At 61.5% G+C, this 23,799-nt stretch overlaps 1 protein-coding gene across 1 annotated transcript; it reads left to right on the top strand.

Annotated features, from left to right (window-relative positions):
- Window positions 1–887: 887 nt before the first annotated feature.
- On the top strand, window positions 888–7,619 carry DLL1 (delta like canonical Notch ligand 1). The gene is given in 12 exon segments (XM_036248894.1): window positions 888–941; window positions 1,066–1,362; window positions 2,130–2,190; window positions 2,411–2,668; window positions 4,315–4,375; window positions 4,704–4,834; window positions 4,928–5,097; window positions 5,208–5,424; window positions 6,353–6,837; window positions 6,839–7,149; window positions 7,321–7,435; window positions 7,522–7,619. Coding segments are annotated over 12 exon segments (2,166 nt in total). The 3' UTR covers window positions 7,528–7,619.
- Window positions 7,620–23,799: the final 16,180 nt, after the last annotated feature.

Below are 23,799 nucleotides of genomic sequence, written 5' to 3'. Positions count from 1 at the left end.
CATTTTACAGCTCACTGACCATTTGGCGATCCATTGAGAGGAGGGTTTGGAAAAGTGGCTCCTTTGTGACAGCTCTCGCCAGATTGGGGGGCTGCTCATTTGCATCTCATTAGCCATGCGGGCGGCCGGAGGTATATAAGGGCGCGGCGCTGGCGAGAGCCAGACCCTCGGCGCGCACCCGCGGGACCGGCGGCCAGGGCGGATCGCTGCGGAGGACGGGCCGCGGCGCGCAGAGCCTCCTCCCACGACCCGCCGCGGCTCCGCGTGTGTTTACTCGGATGGCACTGGCTGGGTTCCTCGGAACGACGCGAGTATCTGCGGCGGCACAGGAGATACCAGGGGCCCAGGCTGCTTCCGGAGCGCCCGCCGCCGCTGAATGACCCGGCTCGGCCCGCGCCACACTGGCCCCGGATTATCGCCGCGCCCGTGGATTGCCCGATCGCGCCTCTAACAGGACTCGGAGGAGACTCCGCTGTTCCCTGGGAACTAAGCTGACGGTCTGGACGTTTTCTCTCCCCCTCCCTCTCTCTTTTTTCCTGCGAAGACGCCTAAGACAAGACCAGGAAGCAGACGACCTTTCCCCACTCGTGGATTGAAAGAAAGAGGAGAAAACCGAAAGTTGCTGCTCCAGGGGCAATATCTCCGAGCGAGCCCCGTTCCCCGCGCGTCCCCAGCTGCCTCGGCCGCCGAGGGCGATCCAAGGCGTTTCGGCCTGGACCGAGCCTGCCGGGTCCCGAGAGAAAGGAGCCCTGGTCGTCCCAGCCGGGCAGAGGCGCCCTCCCTGCCCTCGCCGGTCGGTGCGCACTCAGCCCCTCGCGCCCCCAGCTGCTGCTTTAAGAAGAGAACCGGTGGAACGCCAGGAGAGCCAGCGCGTCGGGCGGTGCACCATGGGCCGCCGGTGCGCCCTGGCCCTCGCCGTGGTCTCGGCCCTGCTGTGCCAGGTGAGTTGTCAGGAGCCCTGTGGGGTAAGGTCGCAGGACGCGCGGGTGCAGACTGTGGAGCGAAAGTGAACCGGCGGCCCCCGCCCCCCAGCTGCCGCGCGCTCACGCCGCGTCCTCCCCGCAGGTCTGGAGCTCGGGGGTGTTCGAGCTGAAGCTGCAGGAGTTCGTCAACAAGAAGGGGCTGCTGGGCAACCGCAACTGCTGCCGCGGGGGCGCAGGGCCGCCGCCGTGCGCCTGCAGGACCTTCTTCCGCGTCTGCCTCAAGCACTACCAGGCTAGCGTGTCCCCGGAGCCGCCCTGCACCTACGGCAGCGCGGTCACGCCGGTGCTAGGCGTCGACTCCTTCAGCCTGCCCGATGGCGCGGGCGCCGACCCCGCCTTCAGCAACCCCATCCGCTTCCCGTTGGGCTTCACCTGGCCGGTGAGCGCCTCACCTGCGCGGGGCGGGGCACGCGGGGGCCTGGGCGGCGGCAGGGTGACAGCCGGGGCAGGGTGAGGCAGAGGCGGGGACCCTGGACGCTTCCGTATCCGGACTCTGCACCCAGCCCCCAAGTCGAGTGAGTGCCGTCTGTGGGAAGGTCCTAGGCCCCTGCTCTTAGACAAGCTGGTCCCATGGTCAGCCCCTCAGCGTGGCAGCCCCAGACCCCGCTGCGTGGGTCCATCCCTTGAAGACTGAGGACAGCCCCGCTCAAGCCCCGCCCGCTCCAGCACAGTCTTTTTTTTTTTTTAATGTGATATCCTGTACTAACAGGCTGAAAAAACACGCCAGGAAACCACTCTTTAAGTTCTTCCATTTCCTTGAGGAAAGTGAAAACAGGCGACAGATGTAGAGATCCTCCCCAGGACGCACTGCACATGCAGATCCTCCCTGGGGCGCACCCTCCCCAGGGCGCACTGCACACGCAGACCCTCCCCGGGACGCACTGCACACGCAGACCCTCCCCGGGACACACTGCACACGCAGACCTTCCCCGGGACGCACTGCACACGCAGACCCTCCCCGGGACGCACTGCACACGCAGACCCTCCCCGGGACGCACTGTACACGCAGCTCCTCCCTGGGACGCACCCTCCCCAGATGCACTGCACACCAGATCTGCAGCCACCAGGCCCTCCCTGACTTGTCCCCAGTGCTCTAAGTGTTGAAGAGACATTTCTAGTTTATCTTGTCTCCTCCCCTTCTCCCAGGGCACCTTCTCTCTGATCATTGAAGCTCTGCATACAGATTCTCCTGACGACCTTGCAACAGGTAAACGCAAAACAAAAAAACTCCCAAACTGCTCCCCTCGTTAATATTATTTGAGTCCCTGTCTTCCCAGAGACAAACGTGTGCACCCTCATTCTGCACGTTCCTGCAGGAGCTTCAGGACAGAGGGTCTGGGCCCTTCCCTTGCAGTGTGCATCTGTCCCCCCGAGTCCCAGCCTCTAGGTTCAGAGCCAGAACCCACAGGAGCCTCCTCTTCCCACAGAAAACCCAGAGAGACTCATCAGCCGCCTGGCCACGCAGCGGCACCTGACTGTGGGTGAGGAGTGGTCCCAGGACCTGCACAGCAGTGGCCGAACGGACCTCAAGTACTCCTACCGCTTCGTGTGTGACGAGCACTACTACGGGGAGGGCTGCTCCGTCTTCTGCCGCCCCCGGGACGACGCCTTTGGCCACTTCACCTGCGGGGAGAGGGGGGAAAAAGTGTGTAACCCTGGCTGGAAAGGCCAGTACTGCACTGAAGGTGGGTTCCATGGAGAGCAGTCTGCTTTCCTCAGTTTACTTACTTTCCTGGGAGTGGTGGAGCTTTCTGTGGGCTGGGATCCAGGCTGTTCGCACCGCAGAGGTGTTCTGGTGGGGGAACCAGATCTGGGGAGTTGGAGAGACTTGCCAAGACCTCAGTCAGCCAGGCTCGGGGTTGGGGTCAACTCAGACTTTTTAACTTCCGTTATGGGAAGCTGCCCTTCTTAATCAGGGAGGATTTTGGAGACAGGGCCAGGGGTCAGGAAGTCAGTGGGGGAGAGGGAGGGGAGGAAGGAAGGGAGGAACAGAGAGCAGTGTTGGTGTGTAGGGGCTGCTGCAAACCAATTCTCTGCTGGGACAGAGTCTCACTGGAAAGAGCTTAATGCTCTCTGAGGCTGGAGTGCCTGGCCTCTTCCCAGAGCTCACGTGCTTGCGAATACCCGACGTGACACGCACACACTGTACGACATTGTCCCCCGCGGGGGGCTGGGGGCAGGAGGAGGGTTACGTGCAGGCTGGGTGTGCCAGACCTGTGTGGGAGGGCCCTCCGCACCTTGTTTGGGAAAGAGATACTTTACAAGTGGCCTAGGCCCTTCCTGCCCAGGATTCTCCTGGCAGCCAGGACAGAACAGGCAGCTGCTCTGAGGTTGCAGGAAACCAGGGCAGGGGGCGTGGGGGCTTGTGAGGACCCTGTTGGCTCCTGGGCCTCTCCCCAGCCTGCTAAGTCCACACTGCTGCCTGCAGACCCAGGGGTCAGATTTCCCTCCAGCCAGGGTGGGTCCCGGAGCTCCTCAGACCCCGGTGACTTCTCCTCTCCTGCCCTGGAGGAGCAGCCCTCCCCGAGGTGCTCATGGGCTGTACCTGGGCGAGGGTGGCCCGTCACTGTCCCCGTCACTGTCCCCGTCACTGTCTCCCAGCTTTCCCGAGCTCCTGCAGCCCCAGTGTCTCTGTTGTCTTAAAACTGTGCAGAGGGGCTTGTCCAGGAGTCTCACCACCAGGCGTAAGCACGCGCAGGAAGCCGGCCAGCCCCAGCCTCCCCCCTCGGACTGCCCTCTCTTCTCTGTGGGTAGCCATAAACTCAAACTTTTTTCTTCTTATTCAAACACTGGCGTCTCTCCCCGCCCCCAGTGCGCGCGTGCCATCCATTAGATCTCGGCAGGGATAGGTGCACGGACGCACGCCCGCTCTCATTGGCGGAAAGGCCGCGCGTGCATGTGTGTGTGGTGTGTACACGCTGGGGTGTGTGAGGGTGGGGGCCGGGGTGAGGGCCGCATTGTTGCACGGGGCAGCTGCTGGGAGAGGGAAGACAATGGAGCAGCTGTCTGGCCCTGGCCCTCTGCAGACCAGCTGTCCACCCTCATCTACACACACTTTCTGGGTATTAAGAGGTGGAGCTTTTGTGCACAGAATCGGGAAGTGGGGGAGGAGGCGGGGAAGGACTTCTGACCCTCTCTTAGAAGAAAGGGGGTGAGGTGGGGGTGGGGGCTTCCGAGATCTTTTGTCCTCGAGGGGCTGTGTTAAGAAGAACACTCACCCTGGCTGAGTAAAGTCCACGGTGACCAGGCAGGACGGAGCCCGGCGGGCTGTGGGCAGGCGGCCGCCGTGCCGGGCAGCCCTGGGCGTGACCTGTGTCCTCTCTCCCTGCAGCAATCTGCCTGCCTGGGTGTGACGAGCAGCACGGCTTCTGTGACAGGCCGGGGGAGTGCAAGTGAGTCTGGGGGCACCGCCTCCAGGGCAGGCTCGGGGAAGGCCAGCGGGTGGGCTGTGGAGGACGTGGAGACGGGGAAGGTCACGGGTGGTCAGCTCAGCTCGCTGGTTGCAGGAACCTCAGACAGCAGGTGGAAGATGGCAGTTGGACCCGTGGCATTAGGACTCGCTGGGGGTGCCTCTGGCACTGCTGCCTGGTGACCCCAGGATCGGACCCTCGGAGGTCCTGAGGGAGTCCCTGTCCTGCCCGCTGAGAACCAGAGGGGCAGGAGCCGCTGGGAGGCAGGCTCCTGGGCGTGGACGCTGGGCCCTCACTGTCCTCTCCTCAGGTGCAGAGTGGGCTGGCAGGGCCGGTACTGTGACCAGTGCATCCGCTACCCCGGCTGTCTCCACGGCACCTGCCAGCAGCCTTGGCAGTGCACCTGTCAGGAAGGCTGGGGGGGCCTGTTCTGCAACCAGGGTAAGCCTCCTGTCTGCCCCCGGGCTCCGGCTTCAAACAGGGAGGTGTGCCTCCCCGAGTCTAACCCTGGGCTCCCTCCTGCTCTGCCCCCAGACCTCAACTACTGCACCCACCACAAGCCCTGCAAGAACGGGGCCACCTGCACCAACACGGGCCAGGGGAGCTACACCTGCTCGTGCCGGCCTGGCTACACGGGAGCCACCTGTGAGGCCGAGGTGGACGAGTGTGGCACCGGCCCCTGCCGGAACGGGGGCAGCTGCACGGTGAGTCCCGGCTCAGCGGCTCGGCGGCCGAGTGGGCCCTGGTTGGACATGGACTGCGCGGGTCTCCCGGAGCAGCGCTAAAAAGGCTTTCCGTGTTCTCCGTCACATAGGATCTTGAGAACAGCTACTCCTGCACCTGTGCACCCGGCTTCTACGGCAGAGCCTGTGAGCTGAGCGCCATGGCCTGCGCGGACGGCCCTTGCTTCAACGGGGGGCGGTGCTCAGACAACCCCGAGGGTGGCTACACCTGCCGCTGCCCTGCGGGCTTCTCCGGCTTCAACTGCGAGAAGAAGGTGGACCCCTGCAGCTCCGCACCCTGTTCTAACGGTAGGGGCCCCTCGAGGCTCTGCCCCGTGTCAGCGCCGACGAGGGCGCCGAGCTCGAGTTCAGTCCCAGCCAGGCCCGCAGCTTTGCCGAGTCCATGGAGCCCTTGAATCTGAACAGAGCTCTTTGTAGAGGTTTCGTCCTGAGTCCGGAGACGCCCGCGCAGGGAGGCAGGGAGGCAGCCAGGCTTCCACCCTCAGGTTGCTCAGGGAGAGCCTGTGGCGAGAGGCCTGGCGAGAGGCCTGGCGAGAGGCCGGGGCCCCTTCCCGTGCGTGCAGCCCGTGGCCCTCTGACCAGGCCCTGCTGCTGCCGGTCGTACTTCCAGCTGCGTCCAGCCCCTGGGATCGGAGAGAGGCCGGCTCCGCACTGCCCCCAGCCCTCGGGTGTGCCCTAGTGAGCCGTGGGGCTGGGACGCCCTGCGCACGCTCAGGGAGGGAAGCAGGGCCCCAGACAGGCCGGACCTTCTGGAAGCTTCCGGAGCTCCACCATTAGACAGGGTGGTGGGGAACCTCACTGCTCAATCACTGAATGGGAGGAGGGTCCCGTCAGCGGCACAGAAGGTGTGGCCGTCCCGTGTGCCGGCTGTGGCCTGTGAACCCCCTTCAGTGAGGCAGCTAGCTGGAGGCTCAGCAGACGGGCTCAGGAAGGACACCCCTGCCCCTCGGTCCACCCCTGCCCTTCTCCTGCTCCTCTTGAGCGGGCTGTTCGTCGGGCCGTGGGGCAGTCTGTGCCAAAGCGCAGGTGCCCCAGGACACAGGCGGCCTCAGCGCTGGGGGGAACCTGCCGGCCTCTCCGGGGGCGACGGGGGGGCGATGGGAGGTGGCGGGCTGTGCTCGCTGTCCTGAGCGTGACGTCCCTCAGGCCGCCTGGCTGTCCTTGTCTGTCCGCGTTTGCTGGGTGTGAGTGACCGACCGCCCCGTCCATGTTCCAGGCGCCCAGTGTGTGGACCTCGGCGACGCCTACCTGTGCCGCTGCCGCAGCGGCTTCTCCGGGCGACACTGTGAGGACAACGTGGACGACTGCGCCTCCTCCCCGTGTGCCAACGGGGGCACCTGCCGGGACGGCGTGAACGAGTTCTCCTGCACCTGCCCCCCCGGGTACACGGGCAGGAACTGCAGTGCCCCGGTCAGCAGGTGCGAGCACGCGCCCTGCCACAACGGCGCCACCTGTCACGAGCGGGCCCACCGCTACCTGTGTGAGTGCGCCCGCGGCTACGGGGGCCCCAACTGCCAGTTCCTGCTCCCCGAGCCGCCCCCGGTGCCCGTGGTGGTGGACCTCACCGAGAAGTACGTGGAGGGCCAGGCTGGGCCGTTCCCCTGGGCGGCCGTCGGCGCCGGCGTGGTGCTGGTCCTCGTGCTGCTGCTGGGCTGCGCCGCTGTGGTCGTCTGCGTGCGGCTGAGGCTGCGGAAGGGCCGGCCCCCCCCCCGACCCCGGCCACGGGGAGACGGAGACCATGAACAACCTGGCCAGCTGCCAGCGTGAGAAGGGCCTCTCCGTCAGCGTCATCGGGGCCACGCAGATCAAGAACACCAACAAGAAGGTGGACTTCCACGGGGACCACGGCACCGACAAGAACGGCCTCAAGGCCCGCTACCCCGGGGTGGACTATAACCTGGTGCAGGAGCTCAAGGGAGACGCCGCCGCCAGGGACCCCCACAGCCAGCGGGACACCACGTGCCCGTCCCAGGGCTCTGCAGGGGAGGAGAAGGGCACCCCGACGCTCAGGGGGTGCGTGCTCTGGGCTAGGAGGGCCAGGTGGGAGGCCAGCCAGGGAGGGCTCCCCATTGTCGGGGGTGCGGGAGGCCAGGCGGGGCAGGCGGGTGTTCTCCCCGGAGCCCGGCCGCCTTTCCATCCGGAGACGCTTGCTCACGTTCACTGGTCTGTCCGCTTCCCTTCCAGCGGAGAGGCCCCCGAGAGGAGGCGGCGGGACTCTGTGTACTCCACTTCGAAAGACACCAAGTACCAGTCGGTGTACGTCATATCCGAGAAGGACGAGTGTGTCATAGCCACTGAGGTGGGCGTGGGCTCGGCCCGCGGGCTCGGTCCCCGGACCTGTGTCTCGGCGCGCGGCTAACCCTTCTGTCTTGTTGGTCCCTCCAGGTGTAGAATTGAGGTGACATGGCAGAACCCCCGTTTCTCTTAAAATAAATAGAATTCCAAGGATCTATGCCCCAAGGGATGCTGCTGAGAGGGAAGGAGAGCCCGTCAGGACGCCTGTCGGACTCTGCCTTTTCACGACGTCTCCATTGCACTATGGACAGTTGCTTTTAAGAAAATATATATTTAAGTGAATGGACTTACGACATGAGACGCATGCACAGCCTGAGTGTATATTTTGGATTCTTATGAGCCAGTCTTTCTTGAATTAGAATCACAAACACTGCCTTTATCGTCCTTTTTGATACTAAAATGTGTTTTTTCTAGGTGGAAAAAGATGTGTGTTATTTTTTGGACTTGTACAAATATTTTTCATGATATCTGTAAAGCTTGAGTATTTTGTGATGTTCATTTTTTTATAATTTAAGTTTTTGGTAAATATGTACAAAGGCACTTCAGGTCTATGTGACTATATTTTTTTGTATATAAATGTATTTATGAAATATCGTGCAAATGTTATTTGAGTTTTTTACTGTTTTGTTAATGAAGAAATTCCTTTTTAAAATATTTTTCCAAAATAAATATTATGAATGACAACCTGAGGCGTGCTGACTTTGCTGTACGAGCCCCGGGGACAGGCAGGCAGGGCTCCCGGATCCCATTTTTAATTGACTGGTTTCACTGGACTGGGTGAGGGCGCCTTCCTGCTCCTGTGCCCACCAGACAGCCTCTCAGCGGTCACGACCGGCCCGACTGGAGGGGCAGGCCCCTCGGGCGCCTGGGCAGCTGGGCCGCAGACCTGGCCACCCTCCTTCCGAGTCTTCCTCTCTGAGAACTGGACAGAGCCTCCGTTGGGATCAGACGTCCACAGGGAGCTTCCGCATCACCATGGCAAAGGCGTTCTGTCTTGGGCTGATACTGGTTCATCAGTTGGTTCGTGGGTTTATTTCCAGTTAATTCAAAAGAGGTGCTGCCTTCTCATCCAACTACAGCGGTGGTGGGACGGACGTGTCACGGTAAGAACCACGACCGCGCCAGAGCCGGAGACGCTGTCCGTGTGTCGTCTCTGGTCCTGGCGGTCTGGGTGCCCTTCCCGGGCACAGCGGCGGAGACGGGCCTGGAGAGGGACGGCACTTGCTCACAGTGCACGTGGCTCCGTCCCGTGTGAGTCTGGGCCGTCCGGCTCCTGATCCCAGCTCAGCTCGTCAGTCGTGTGTCAGAGAACCAGACCCGTCACCGGTGCGAGGGGTGGTCCAGGGGGTGGCCGAGGTGCTTCTCGGGCGGCCGGTCCACTTCCAGGTTGGAGGGGAACAGGCGGGCGGTCTCCTTGCCCTTGTCCAGGGTCGAAGGAGGTCATGGCCCCGGTTGTACAGTCAGAAATTCTGGAGTCTCCCGGGGCAGAGGTGGTGTGTTAACTGGGCACACGTCCACCCGTGTGTGTGAACGGTGGACATGCGGCTGGAGACCAGCAGAGCCACCGTCAGGGCACAGGGCACACGCCTCTGCCAGTCTGTGTCTGACGTGGACCCAGCCTATCCTGACTCCCTGGCTTTGACTGTGAATAAGCCCCAAAGGCAAGCACACGGGAAGGAGGAGGTCAGTGGGGGGCTTCCCAGCCCCCTAGCCTGCCCCTTGCTGACGTGAGAGGTGCAGCAGCACCCCCAGAACAGGGGCGATCACCAAGGGTCCTCCTGCCGGCAGGCTCTGGCGAGGGGGTGAGCTCGGGCGATGTGAAGATCTTCCTTCTACTTTCAGAAGTGACCCGACTTGGTAACACGTTAAACGGCTCATCTATTTTCAAGACTAAGGAACATGCTGGCTTCTTGTCAAGTCCATTCCGCGAAGAGAAAGACCTCGAAGTTCGTACAGGCAGCTTCCGTTTCGTCTTCCCGACCTTCTGCAAATCGGGGAATGCCCTGTCCTTCCTCTTTGGCCAGCAGGACACCGGCTGAGGAGCACGCCGAGACCCAACCCTGGCGGCCTGGGCTCCCGAGTCCCTCCCGGCGCTGCCGATTCAACGTGCTGGTCAATCAGGTGGTCCCTCCGTGTGCGGGTTCAGGCCCCTTGTGGCGGGAAATCAGGTACACCAATCAAAACCGGCCATGTACATACCTGTACACACTCGGGCACACTCGGCCAGCTGTGACCGTCATGCCAGGCAGCACCCAGCACCCAGCCGCTGGTCATGACCTCCCAGTGCCACCAGCAGTGGGAAGGACGGGACAACCCTGTGCTCACGACTCGAGTTAGAATTAGCCCCAGGGCCAGGCTGCGGCCTGGGAAGGGCTGGGCCCTCTGCTCAGCCCAGGCCACCCCCAGGCCCCGGATGCTGGGACTTGGGTGGAGCCTGAGGAAGGTGAAGCACATTTCTCCGTGTTTCCTTGAACTTTGCGCGTCCAGAGATGTTGCAAGCGTAGCACTGAGTTCTCCCGGCCCCAGGGCGGTGGCTCCGCCCTCCCTCTGCTCTGTTGGTTTCTTCAGCCAGTGAGCCGGCAGCAGCAGACTCAACCACCTCACTCCTCTTTCAAAACTCTGTCTGTCGTGATTTTACTTTTTATTTTTATTTTTTTTATCCTCACCCAAGGACATTTTTGCATTCATCTCCAGATAGAGGGGGAGGGAGAGAGGAAGAGAGAGAGCGAGAGAGAAACATTGATGTGAGAGAGACACATCGAGTGGCCGCCACCCACACCACCCCAACCAGGGCTGGGGACGAACTACAACAGAGGTACGAGCCCTTAGCAGGAACCGAACCCGGGACTCTCTGGTCCGCAGGCTGATGCTCTAACCGCTGAGCCAAACCGGCCAGGGCGTCTTTATTGATTTTAGAGAGAGAGGAAGGGAAAGAGAGAGAAACATCAATGTGAGGGAGACATGTCAATCAGCTCCCTCCTGCTCACACCCCACACCCCGACAGGGGATGGAGCCCACATGGGCATGGGCCCCGACCAGGAATCGAGGGCGATGCTCCCACCACTGAGTCACGCCGGCCAGGGCCTGAATCACTCTGCAGTGACAGTCCTCACTGTCGTCCTGTGATGCTGGGACGGCCCTCTGCACCTGCCATCGGCTCTCCGAGCTCACCTCACCTGCAGGCCACGGCTGCCAAGGTGCCCGGCCGCGAGGCGGCCCTTCCCAGACGCCTGTTCTGTTAGCAGACTGTGCCCGCGACGGTGTTTCTAACGTCGTGGCTTCGTGAACCTCGACACAATGAGCATTTACCGAGATGTGAACAGATGACCCGTGGGGAAGCTGCCGAGAAAGGTCCGCGTTGACTGCCTGCAGACACGACCCCACACACGACCCCACACACGAGCTCCGCACGCTGGCGAGGGGCACGCTGAGCAGACAGCCCCCGGCACCGTTGACGAGGGCGGTGTGCAAAGAAAATCGAACAGGAATCTGATCAGACCTGTCCATCTAGTTAGCTGTTCACAGAACGGCAGGCGACGGGGGCTCGGATCGACTCACCGGACCCAGGAACCAGCCGGGGAAGTGGCCGGGGAAGTGGCCGGGGCGGGTCCTAGACGGGAGGCGCCTGATGGAAATGTGCACTGATGCACATTTGATGGCATTAAGGTCTATTTAAATTTTTCAGATGTGAGAGGTTATTACTGTTAAGTTAAACTAAACAAGAGTCTTCAAGAGAAAATTTCTGAAATATTTATGGATGAAACATGACTACGTCTGGGATTTGCTTCAGAATGACTCGAGATGGGCGTGGCGGCCCGCGGGCGGCGGTGCCCGCTGCGGGGGGGCGCCGAGGGGTCACACCTCGGGAAGACGCTCAGACAGGTGGCCCCCACGGCAGTGACCGGGAGGCTCCATCTTTGCGGACGTGGACTGAGATCGGAAAGGACCGAAGCCGAACCATCCAGTGAGTGGACGTGGAGGGTTCCGATCCAGCTTCTGCCTGCTCTGTCCAGGCACCGGTGACTGTCACCTGCTGAACCGCCGAGGAAGCGCACAGGGGTCTCTGCTGGGCAGCAAGGGCCCCGTTTCCGTGGCGCCAGTGAAGGCTCCCGAGGCAGAGCCCAAGGGGGCCGTCCCGCTGCCTCAGTGCCCACTCGAGGCCCTTCGCTGGGTCCTCCGGGCCTTGGCGCAGTCGCTCCCGTCTCTGCCCGTCTGTGCTCTCCCCTCGCAGCCTGTCAGCGGCAGCCACACGGCTGTCGGCACAGGGTCTCCGCCCTCCCGGCCCCGAGACTTCCCACGTGACCCTCCACCTGCTGGGTGCACTCTGCCTCTGAGAGCTCCTTGAGGTGCGGTGGTCAGGGGAGCCCTCTGGACCTCCCGGACGGGGTGCCTCCACCCTCCGATGTCCTCCCGGCTGGACGTGCTCATGTGGCTGTTCAGGTCTGTGTCCCAGAGAGCAGGTCCAGCCTTTGTCATAGCTGCACGCCTGAGCTGCAGAGGGCGAACACATGTGAGTCCACATGCACACACAAACACATGCGTGCACACACGCACGCACACACACCAGGCACACGCACACACACACACAAATACACACATGCACACACACCAGGCACATGCACACACACATGCACATGTGCGCACACACCAGGCACACATACACACACGCATAAATACATACATGCACACATACCAGGCACACACACACACGCACATGCACACGCATGCGCACACACACACACACACCATGCACAACATGCAGCCTTCCCTGAGCAGACCCGAATGGCTCCCACTGGCTCCGACGGACGAGCACCTCACGTTGGGGAAACCTATCTGACCCACCTCGCTTTTCTCCCGGGAGGCTGGACGTGTACCTGTGGTTTCTTGGCAACAAGCTTTGAAAACAACACAACCGTCCTCTTCCTCACCTCCCTTGTTTCTGAAGGAACGCCTCCTGCCCCACGTCTGGTGTTGTCTGACTTCGTATTCTGGGGATCACAGTCTTACCGAAACCAGAGTGGGCCCCTGGACCACTGGCACGAGACAGGAGAGTCCAAGTCTCTGCTTGGGGAGCGTGTAAGGGGGCGGGATGACGCTCAAGTCGGGAACAGCCTTCCTGAAGGGGGGCTGGTGCCAGACCCGTGAGGCGCCGACAAGCGCAGGACACAGTTCAGGGCAGGTCCTCGGGAAGGCTGCAGGCCGGCGTGGACATGGCAGAAGCCCTTCTGACACGACTTCTAAAAACGGGCAGACGCCCAGCGCTAACTATGGTTGACACGGGCACGTGGACCCAGAGGTTAAGTCCGTCTGTGTGGTTCTCCGGAACCACGTCCTCTCTGACAGCGATGTCTGCTCCGTGCGGCCTCCGGTTTTTACTGCCATCACGGTCAAGCCCACATTGAGAAAAGTCAGCTTTTACGTTGACGTGAACTTCAGAATGAACGGGACAGAAGGGGGGCCTGTCTGTGTGCCGTGCTGGGCCCGTCACAGGAAGCTCCCCGGTCGGACACGGAAGCCGGTGACACCGGTCAGAGCCACGGACGTGTGCGCCGTCTGTGGAGCTGTGGCTGGAGTAGCCACCAGTTCTCTCGGCTGCGTCCGGGCCCCCGCGGGTGAGGCCCTGCGTGTGAGGAGGGTGGGGCACAAGCTCTGGCTGGCCTGTCAGCTGCCCCTGCGAAGAGGCAGCCAGACTCTTTTAGGACCGAGCATGGATTTGTCTGCCTGAATTTCAGCGCTTTCTTAGAAGCTTAGAAAAAACTTTGGCATAAAAATGTCAAGTTACATACAATATTAAAAAGAGCATATTTATAAGGGAAAGAGATCCTACATTTGGGTCTTTCACTCAAGACAAAGTGATGCCAGTTGCCTCTCTGTTTCTCAAAGTCCAGTTCTGTGGACCGAGGAGGAGGGGAGGCTGGGCCACGGGCAGTGGCCGCCATCCTGGCCCGGCAGGCTCCTGGGCGCTGGGAGGCTGGAGGCGGGCGGGAGCAGACAGATGACCGTTGGTCCGTCAGCAGGACAGACAGTGAGTGGAGCTGGCCACCGAGCGCTCGGTGCAGACGCCGGCAGCCTCGGGAGGCTGTCTCAGGAGGAGTCAGGCCTGTGTGCCTCAGAGAGACAGACCCCCGTTTAGAAAGACCGCCAGGCTTCAAGAAGATTCACTTCCACCTTAATTCAGCTGACGTCAGAGTCCTGTGCCCCCCGTCCCTCCAGGGCCTGGACCTCAGAGGCGCCCACACCTTTCTGGGTCACAGCACTGCCGCTGGAGCGGCCGGCGCCAGGTGTCCTGGGGGTGCACCCGGGTGGCCTCGGGGGTCACTGAGCTGTGGAAACCCCAGGGGGCCGGGGGTCTCAGTGACAAACTGAGGCACCTGGAACATTCCAGCCCCAGCCCCTCCTTTACCGCCTGACCTAAGCCGGGCCTGGACCAGGGCAGCTGCCTGGGCTGTCGTCCTTCCTGAGGCTGGGCAGCAGGGAGCGGCCAGTCGGTGGGAGATGGGGACACCTCTGTCCCCACACAGGAAGTCGGGGCTTTGAAGACTCATTCCCAGCATCTGGGGTGTGGCTCGTGCCGTCGCCACCCCGGACCGGGTTGCTCCTTCTGTCGACGGGAGTCCTCTCAAACCAGGGCGGCGAGGCTGCTGTGCCATCTTCACGGGTCCCCACAGCTCCGGGGCCGGGGGAGCAGGCCAAGGGGTGCAGCAAGCCCAGAGCTGTGCCTGTGGGGGAGGAGCCCCGGCCGTGCTCACCAGAGGCGTGCTCACCAGAGGCCAGCTCGTCAGGGCAGCTGCCCCGTGGCATCGCCCCCAAGCTGAACACCTGCTCCGAAGCTATTTCCACCTGACCGGGGCGAGACGGCGTGGGAGCCGTTTTCCAACTAATGGGAAATATTTTAAAGTAATTCAGAACCTGAGCTCAGCGCTATGGCTCTAACAACCGGATCACACGGATTGAGCGAACCGGTTGTTAGAAACCACCTTCGGATGCGGTGAGGCAGCCATCCAATGCAAGTCAAGACGTCATGTTGAAAACAGAACATTCGGGAGGAGAAGGCGAGAACCGCGGTCCGCCAGGTGCAGGCTGACACGTGTCCCGGCCGGAGGAAGCGGGTCCAGGACCACAGCGACGGCTGGTTTGGTTCCACTGGGACTGAGTCAGCCACACAGCTGCTGCGGGAGGGGTCTCTCTCACCCCGCTCCCGACGGCCGCCCCGCTGTGCCAGGCGACCGAGAGACCACCAGTCCTCAGCCGGCAGCCTGGCGGTGGACGGCCTCCCCCGGGGACGCGGAAGTGAGCAGGACAGCCTGTCCTCTCCACAGGGAACCGGCTGCCTCTAGAAATTGGCGAAGCCCTAGGAAGCAGGTTTTGACCTCCTTCCCCTTCCTCCCTTTGGTTTAAATTCCCCATCAGCCCAGCTGGCGGGACAGAGGGCCAGCAGAGCGGGCAGATGCTCTCCCCGGGCATCTCCATTCTGCACCAAGGGAGGTTCCGTTCTCTGTGGCTACTCTCCAGTCTGCGTGACAAGCTCTCTCGTCTCTGGCGGCCACTCAGGACTGTGTCCTCCCCCTTCTGACCTGTGGCTGCAGCCCAGGGCCTGGGCCTCCTTGTGCCCCCGGTGACCGGAGCCGTGTCTGGGTGTGGCGGGTGCTTAGCAACCCTCTTGGAGCAACTTGTCAGTTAGCAGAGGGTCTGGATGAAAGGGACCCCTCACTGGCATCATTTCTGTCCCCAAGACCTGAGAGAGATGGTCCAGGTCACCGGAGGGGACGAAGGAGCCAAAGTCATCACCTCCCGAGGCCCGGCCCTGTGCCGAGCCTGTGCCGTCAGGGCGTTGCAGGGAGTCGAGGTCAGAATGTTTGGATGGATGTCGTCCTGCGTTCCTGGGCGTCCCGATGCCACCGAAGGTCCTCAAAGGGAAAGAGGGTGGCGGGCGGCCGGCCCGGAGGACAGCGAGGTGGGGAAGGGCTGTGTGCTGGCTGTGGGCACAGGGGGGCACCTGCCACAGACATGGGCCTGCAGGGGCTGGACAAGGCAGGACAGGGATCCATCCTCCTGCAGCCCCAGCAGGACCAGCCCCGTCGACGCTGGATCTGACCAGCAGCCGTGCGGGTCCTCCATCCCTCACAAGTGTACGTTCGTGGCCGTTTGTTCTAGTGGCCAGAGGAGCCCCAGAAGGGCCGGTGGCGGATGGCGAGGGTGCTGAGCCCACCTGTTCATGTCCAAGCCTGTCGCCTTCTGAGGCTGGGCCCTTAGTGCCGTCCGTGTGGCCCGAGGACCCACTGAGAATATTCCCCGAGACTGGGGACCACAGCGGCACCTCTGTCCTGGGGGAAACGGGCCCCGCAGGGCAGAGGCGGGGTGGCCCAGAGCGTGGGGGCCGCTCTGCTCTCCACTGCACCCCAGCCCCACTGTTCCAGCCAACAGTCGGGTGCCGTCCACGGTGTGGTCAGAGCCCAGGGTGCTCCTGCAGGAGGAAGGCCCGTTCCTCCCAAACGCCCGGGAACCTCGGCGGTGGGGCAGGAACAGGTGCTGGGCAGCTGCCCCTGACTCACTCTCTTCCCCGTCCCGCTGGGCTTGGAGGGCACTTTGCTCTGAAATATTCAAAGAATGCTTCTTGCTTTTCCTATTATAGCCGCTGTTTCACTATTTCTTTTTTCTTTTTTTAATTTTCTTTTTAATCCTCACTTGAGGATATTTTCCATTGATTTTTAGATAGAGTGGGAGGGAGGGAGGGAGAGAGACGCATCAATTGGTTGCCTCCTGCACGACCCCGACGGGGGCCGGGGATCAAACCTGCAACAGAGATACGTGCCCTTGACCAGGAATCGAACCCAGGACTCTTTGGTCCAAGGGCTGATACTCTAACCATTAAGCCAAACTGGCCAGGGCTCAATATTTCTTTTGTTTGTTTTTTAATTTTTTTTCTTTATTGATTTTAGAGAGAGGGAGAGAGAGATGGAAACATTGATGAGAGAACACCCCCTGGCTGCCTCCTGCACGCCCCCCACAACCTGGGCATGTGCCCTGACCGGGAATCGAACAAGCGATCTCCTGGTGCAGGGTCGACGCTCACCCCCTGAGCCACACCGGCTGGGCAGGGCTCAGCATTTCTTATAAACACTGACCCGAGACCCGCAGCAAACCAGACAAGTGCTGAGGACGAAACCTGAAGCCCTAACCCGACAGCCGCTGTGAATGGCGTTTGGTTCTCTGGGATCCTCCTGGGGCGGGGTCGCCCTCAGGAGCCGAGGCCAAGCGTCAGCAGAGGCAGTGTAAACTGCCCCTCCCCACGCAGGCTGGGTGGGCAGGAGCCCTGCTGGGCCGGTGGACCCTGCCCTCGCCGCCCCGAGGTGCTGCCCTCGCTGTGCTGGGCCCAGGCCCGGGGAGCAGAGCCCACAGGACTCCGGGTCGAGCTCTACAGTCGCGAGACAGATGTGAGATGTGTTCTCTGGGCAGGAGACAAAGTCAGGTCACAGTGTTTGCCAACCTGGGGTCCCTGTTATCAGCAGGGTTCCACGGCACCCACCCCCGCCCTTGGACTTTGAGCTGCACAAACACCGACGATTTCTGCGGCACCCGCACTCGGTTTCGGCACCGCCTGGGAGTGTGGTGAAGTCACGTAAGCTGCTCCTCGGTCGGCTGGCTGCACACCCAGGTGCACGGCTGGGCTCCAGAGCAGAGGCAAACACCCTTGTTGGCAAGGGCTGGGCCTGTGCGCGGAGGCGGCGACCGGGCACTGCCTGTCTGTGGTGTGTTCCAACCTGTGGGAGGACCGCCTGCCCCGTGCCGCGAGCAGCCGTGTTTGGTGAGGACCCAGGAGCGTGCTCAGCCCGCGGCACAGGTGCTGGCTGGTGCCTCCTTCCTCCCCTCCAGGGCTCTGCCAGCTGCCCGCTCTGCACAGACTCGAAGACGGTCTGTGTCACGCAGAGAATGAGTAACGACCAGCCAGTACCCGCCTGGGGCGGAATCTGCAGGCTCTGGGGGTGGGAGAGGAACAGTGTGGCCTTTCGCCTTTTTCTGATGCTCGTCAGCCCCTGGTGAAATGGGAGACCCTCCAAGGGCCTCCTGGGCTGTCCCGAGAGCACCTCACTTGGGGCACGAGGGAGTCGCGTGCCTGACTCGCCCTGAGCTGGCAGCGGGAGCGAGGGCACCGCCAGGGTCTGGGCACAGGAGCCGCCTTCCGGGTGGGGCGCGTGTGCAGAGAGGGCGCGGCCGGGTGTGGGTCTGCTTACCTGCTCCCGCTCCCCAGCCAGGAGGCAGGTGGCCAGGTCTCCCTGGGAGCTCAGAACAAGCCTCCAGCTACCAACTGGGGGCCCCGGGGTGCCCTCTGGATGGCTGGCTGTACAGGCTCTCATCTGGGGTGCGGCTGCTTCCTCGGAGCTGATTGGAACTTCCTGCCTCTCCGGTGCTGTGCTAGGTCCCTGGGGCTGCTGTGACCAGTGACTCAGACTGGGGTTCGGACAGTGGGCACTTCCTCTCACAGTCCTCCACCACGGTGTGGGCAGGTGGGCTGGGGGCTCTGAGCTGCGTCCACTGCTCTCCTGGCTGCTGGGGGCAACCGTCCTCGCAGTCCTCTGGCCTGGGGCTGTCCCTGCAGCTCCCGTGCCCTGGTGGCCGTCTCCCTGGGCGTCTCCTCCCACTACTGTGAGAACAGTAGAGCGGGGTTGGGGACCCACCCACCTCAGTTTGATCTCATCTCTGCTCCTAATCATCTGCAAAGACCCTATTTGCACAGACGGCCACCGTCTGAGGTTCCGGGCTTGGAGGGCACCACGTCCCTGCTGCAGACACTCTCGTTACTTCCAATCAAGTGACTTTTGAAAGCGAACCTGTTATAAATGTTCCCCGTGAGCGTTTTCGGAGACCTGAGCTGCGCACAGCCCCTGGGAGTATGAATAAGGGCCGGACAGCTTCCCCGGACGCCAGGGTGACGCTGCCGCCAGCAGCAGACCCCACGCGAGTGCGCAGACAGAACGTTCCAGAGACACCGAGCCCTCGCGGACGCGCAGGGCTGGTGGGGCTGGTGTGTACCTGTGAAGACAAGACTGAGTGGACAGCAGCAGCGGCCTGGTTTCCCACAGACGACGAGACGGAGTCTCTGGGAAGGACCGCGGTGTGCGGGCCTGGGTGGCGGCCGGGCCCAGGCAGGGGCTGGAGCTGTCCTGACCGTCCAAGCTCCCCAGCTCTGGGTGCCCTGTCCAGACGGCGGGACCAAGGAAGGTCACCTTGGTTTTTGGTCTAGGAAAATCCATTCCAGTTTTTACCACCCCTCACTGACGACTAGGATTCTAAATCCTTTTATCTGGAGACAACAGAACGTGTGCTGTGGTGAATAATTTGAGCTGATGTTCTCACCAGCTGTTCAGAGACACATGCAAAAAAAAAAAAAAAAGCGGTGACATCTGGTCAGCACCAGTATCTCGTGACAGACACGCTTCCCTCCCGGCCTTCGGCAAGCACCGCTCAGAATCCCTGGCTCCTTGTCCCCCTGCCTCAGCCTCCAGCCCCGGCTTTCGACTTCTTCGGAAAACAAAACAGAAAGTGATGATATTGTCCCAAACAACTGCAAACAGGGCCGCGCGGGGCCGGACATGGTGTTGGCTGGGCCTGTGCGATGGCCGGGCGCTGCCTCGGCCTCCCCTCCCCCGAGCTGCTGGTGCGCAGGGCTGAGCCCGAGTCAGGGCCAGCACAGCCCTCCCCCTCCCCCAACCACTGACATCCTTCGAGATTCAAGCCTCACTTTTTTTTTTAGATATTTTTCCCTTTGATTTTGAGAGAGAGAAGAAGGGAGAGGGAGATAGAAACATTGATGAGAGAGAACATCGACTGGCCGCCTCCTGCACGCCCCCCACTGGGGTTCGGGCCCACAACCTGGGCATGTGCCCTGACCGGAATTGAACCGGCGAAACCACTGAGCCACACGGCCAGGCTGAAGTTTTGACAAGGATGGTCAGGAGGTGCACCGCTTCCAGACTGTGACATCCCTCTTGGGGGAGTGGGCACCTTCCCCCCAGGGTGTCCGCTGACCCTGGGCCTGGAGAGCGTGGCCAGGCCACCTGGCTGCAGCCGTGGGCTCTGAGCTTGTTCTGTGTCGGTTTAGAGAGCAGCACGCCCCAACGCATGAGGGGGGCCACATACCCCAGCCTCGTATCTTGCAGAGGAGAAGCCAGTGGGCCCATTCTGTACACAGAGGTTGTTGCTCGCTGGTCTCCAGACTGCGCGAAGCGGGCCCAGCCTTGGGGCTCCCTGGAGCACCCGTTTCGTCCTGGACTCCTACAGGGAAGGCTTCCGCCTGCTCTCGCCAGGTCTTTCCAAGGAAGAGCACACCCCCTATCAGAGAGCGGGGATCCCAGACCGAAACGCGTGAGCAAACGCTCTTCCCTGGTGTCAGCGCAGGAGCGCAGGTCTCTGAGGCCAGGACCCTGAAGCGCGGTTTATGCAAAGGGTGGGGGTAGTTAGAAATAACCTCCACCCAATGCAGCACGCTCCACCTTTGGGCCTGGGGACCGCCTGGCACCCGAGCCACTATGAGCCGCGGAAAACACAAGTCGTCTGCTGTGGTTCCGGGCGGAAGGGTGTGAGAAGCAGTCCGGTTCCCTCTGTCCACGTGACTGGGGCATGTCCCTCCGAACCCCACCTCCGGCCCACACCCGTGTTGGGCGTCAGCTTCGTCTGTGGGTGTGAGCAAGGTTCTGTCTTTTGAGACTGCCCAGACCCTAACGCGTCCTGATTAAGCTCAGAGAGGGGAGGATGGGGCTGCGTGGCTCGGCTCAGACCACGGGAAGAACCCCCGTCTCACCGAATAGTTCAGTCCAGAGAACGAGCTGACCGTGGGTTCGAGCAGTGAGGCCTGCGAACTGTGAAGGCGCAGAGGCCCAGAGGGGTGCAGCGAGCACACAGAGGCCACACAGCAGACGAGAGGGGCCGTCCTGGCCTCAAACTCAGACGCTATGACTGCTCATCCAACACGTATTTTTGTTTTCAGTAGATATGAAGTTACAGATGACAAACCGACCTGAATAAGCTGTCACACTGGCAAGCGCTGGACGGCCGGTGCACGGGTCTCACCCGAGACACTCCCACTACGGCTGTTAGAAAGACAGCGGTGACCGCTGGTGGCACCAGTGGGCACTCGGACACCAGCTGAGCCCTTGGCCACCAAGGGCTGTTAGTGCCAGGCCAAGGCCAACAGGAACCCCTGACCTGGGGTGCGATAAAGGAGGGAACGACGCAATGCAGACACCTCAGAGTGACCAGCCCGCTGCGGAATGGCTCCGGGACAGGCCCCTCTGCAGCCGGGTCGGCCCTGCTCAGCCCAGAGCGCAGTGTTCGGGCTCAGCCAGGGAAGAGCTGAGTGGGGGACGGGTTTATATAGACAGAAGTCCCCGCCCCTGGTCCCTGATTGGTCCACCCTCAGGCAAATGAGGACTCTGGATCCTCACAATTTGATTGGTCCAAAGGCATTGTTCTGATTGGTCAGAAGAGAGCCACTCCGGTCAGAGCGGCACAGTTCCCAGGATGGGGACCTCAGGCCTGTTGGCTGCGAGGGGTCCAGGGCTGCCCTGTGGGTGCAGCGGCGGCGGGGGCTCAGGGCAGGAGGTTGGGAGCTGGAGGCTTCTCCCTTCGGCGGGAGGCCCCTGGGCAGGCACGGCTGCTAGGCTCAGTTTTAAACGGTTTGAGCCGTTAGCCACCAGGAGCCCTGCTTAGGTATTTTCTTTCTCAGAGCTCACATTTCCCCCTTTCGGTCAGACCGCGTCGACGGCCAGCGGTGATGGCGGACCAGGCCAGTTTGTCCCGTGTTGGTGCCAGAGGGGCTTGGCCACCTTGCCCCTGGGGGGCGCCCGTGCAGGGCAGCAGCCGAGCAATCGCGTACCAGTGGTCTCCCGGTCACCTGCCAAAGTCAGCATCCAGTCTCCAGAACAACTTGGGAAAGGTTAACGGACGAGAGGCACTTGGTTGGTAGGACAAGTCACGGGTATTTGGCACCAGGACTGAAATTTCTGACCACTGGAGAGGACGCAGTGGCTTGATGGGTCACTTCTGTCCTTCACGCAGACACGACTCGGGTTTGTGTAGGTTTTAAACATTTGGTGATACGGAGCATCAGTAGCTTGACAATGAAATATATGGAACAGATTAAAGTAACCACAAGCAAAGCAATTTGCCATCTGGACCTTAAAATAGTTCTGAGCCCAGCTGAGAGCCAACTAACTATGTCAGAAAACTTAAATCCTGACGAGCCTTTGACACTAGAAGCAGAATTGGAATGGCCCTCAGAGGATCCGGCAAGGTTAAGGAGTTTGGTTGTATCTACTTCTTCCTGGGAGGAAGTATTTCTCCAGGTGCAGCAGGAGGTGTTGGCTGGGCACCAACGCCTCCTTGGGCTGTGGGCACGTGGTCAAGGACGACTCTGTGGTCATGGGCCACTCGTCCTCAGGAGTCCAGCGACGTTTGCTGGGCTCAGACGGCGCTGGTGGTTGTGTGATCCATTGGCGGCTGTAGTTAGGTTTTGCATTATATCTAATTAAGCACCACCCCGTGAAAGTGCTCTTCAACGTAATTACCCTCATCTCCTGAGAAACCTGTTAGCAACTCACATCCCACAGAAGGGCCACAAGAATTGTCTTCATGAACAGAGGGACCCTCATGAGGATGCTGGTTTAGCACTGACCAGCCCTTGCCCCTGACCGGCACTGGCAGGGGGGGCTGTTATTCTGAAGATGGTAAAAGGATGTCGAATGACCGGAAGGCATTGCCCAGCCAGCCTCCAGCTGTCTAGACAAGCAAAAGCCCAAGGCTGATCTCCATAGGTCCAGATAAAAATAGAACTTTTGGGGGCACACAGGTTGCCTGCACGAGTCTGCTCACTGCGGACCCCTTGGCAGGAAGGGAGGGAGAACGTTTTCCAAGCAGGGCTCTGTCTGGGTTGAACATTCCTCCGGAAGTCCTTCCCAGTACGTCTGAACATTGCGAGCGAACGTTTAGTTCTTGACAGTGTGGGCTGTTTCTACCCACATCGGCCTGAGAAGGGGAGTTGACAGCAGTCGGTGTTGAAATAGGTGCAACCACGTTTGAAGCGTTCGACAACGTGATGAGCGGTGGATGGCACCTCGCTCTGCTGCGGGAGAGTCTGTTCCCACCGGCTGCCCCCAGTGCCTGCTAGTGAGAGTGTCCCCGAGACCTGTGGACAAGGCCTGGCCCCAACCCGGAGGAACCCACCCTGGGACCAACTATGACTTGAGGGGTGCCCCTCCTAGGCCCCAAACCCAAGTTCTGTGGAGGGACCCTCTGGGTCCAAGTGTATGAACCAAGGTCACAGGATAAGGGTGCCCTACCTAAACCGAATACAAGTAAAATCTCCGAGAACTCAACTACAAGGGCGGGCGGTCTTGGATCTGAGGGGACTCACCTGAGGTCCTCAGGTGCCCCCAGGAAGACAACCTGATCGCAGGTGGTTCAGGCACCAGGAGAGCTGCTTTCGGGACGTGTCAGGAGATGGGGGCGTCGCTACAGCCCACATTGGTGCCGTGACACGTGACCCATGGTCGTCGGCACCCACGCAGCACCAACAGGAGTCCCCCATCGGGGTGCAAAGGAGAAGGGAACCTTGTTTGGTGCAAACAGCTCAGCGTGAGGTGGAACAGGCACCCCTCCCGGGGAGCCGTCTGCCATCTCGCTGGCTCGCAGCCGCAGGGGAGCCGGCTGTGTAGACAGGAATCTGCGCCCCTGCTCCCTGATTGGTCTGCCCTCAGGCAGGTGAGGACTCCGAATCCTCAGAGTGTGATTGGTTCAAAGACGGTTCTGATCAGTCAGGACAGAGCCACTCTGATTGGTCAGAGCTGTGACCGGGGACATCAGTCTCATTGGTTGGACTGGGATCCCAGGAACTGGGGGGACGCGGCCGGGTGGGGGGACGTGGCTGGGTGTAGGCGTTTGGTGTGAGGCCCTGAGGCACTAGATTCTGCTTTTTAAAAAATGTGAAGCCCATTAGCCAGGAGCCCTCCCAGGTGTTTCTCCCTCGGGGTCCGCAGCCGGGAGGGTTTGCCGGATGAACGTGCGGTTCTGCTGCTGTGAAGTCGTGCAGGCGACTTCCTGCCACTGGGCCGGGGGCAGCAGCCAGGCGTGAAGCCTGCTCAGGGCCCTGTGCTGACCGGGGTCCCTGCCCTCTGCCCGGCCCGCAGGCCGTGTGGGCTGGGTGCACAGGAGGTTCCGGGCTCTGCCGACATCCCCGCCCGAGCAGCCAGTGCCGGCTCGCGAGTCTTCGAGGGTCAGTGCAGGGATCTGCAGGGACAGGTGCTGGGTGTGGGGTCATCTGACTCCCGGGTCTTGGACTTGAGAGGTGGGCACCTCCAATCGACTAAATCGCCT

This window comes from Molossus molossus, unplaced genomic scaffold (genome assembly GCF_014108415.1).
Source record: "Molossus molossus isolate mMolMol1 unplaced genomic scaffold, mMolMol1.p scaffold_m16_p_8, whole genome shotgun sequence".
In the NCBI taxonomy this organism is placed as follows: domain Eukaryota; kingdom Metazoa; phylum Chordata; class Mammalia; order Chiroptera; family Molossidae; genus Molossus; species Molossus molossus.
The sequence above is the reverse complement of the archived record's forward strand: the minus strand, read 5'-3'. Positions and strand labels throughout refer to the sequence as shown.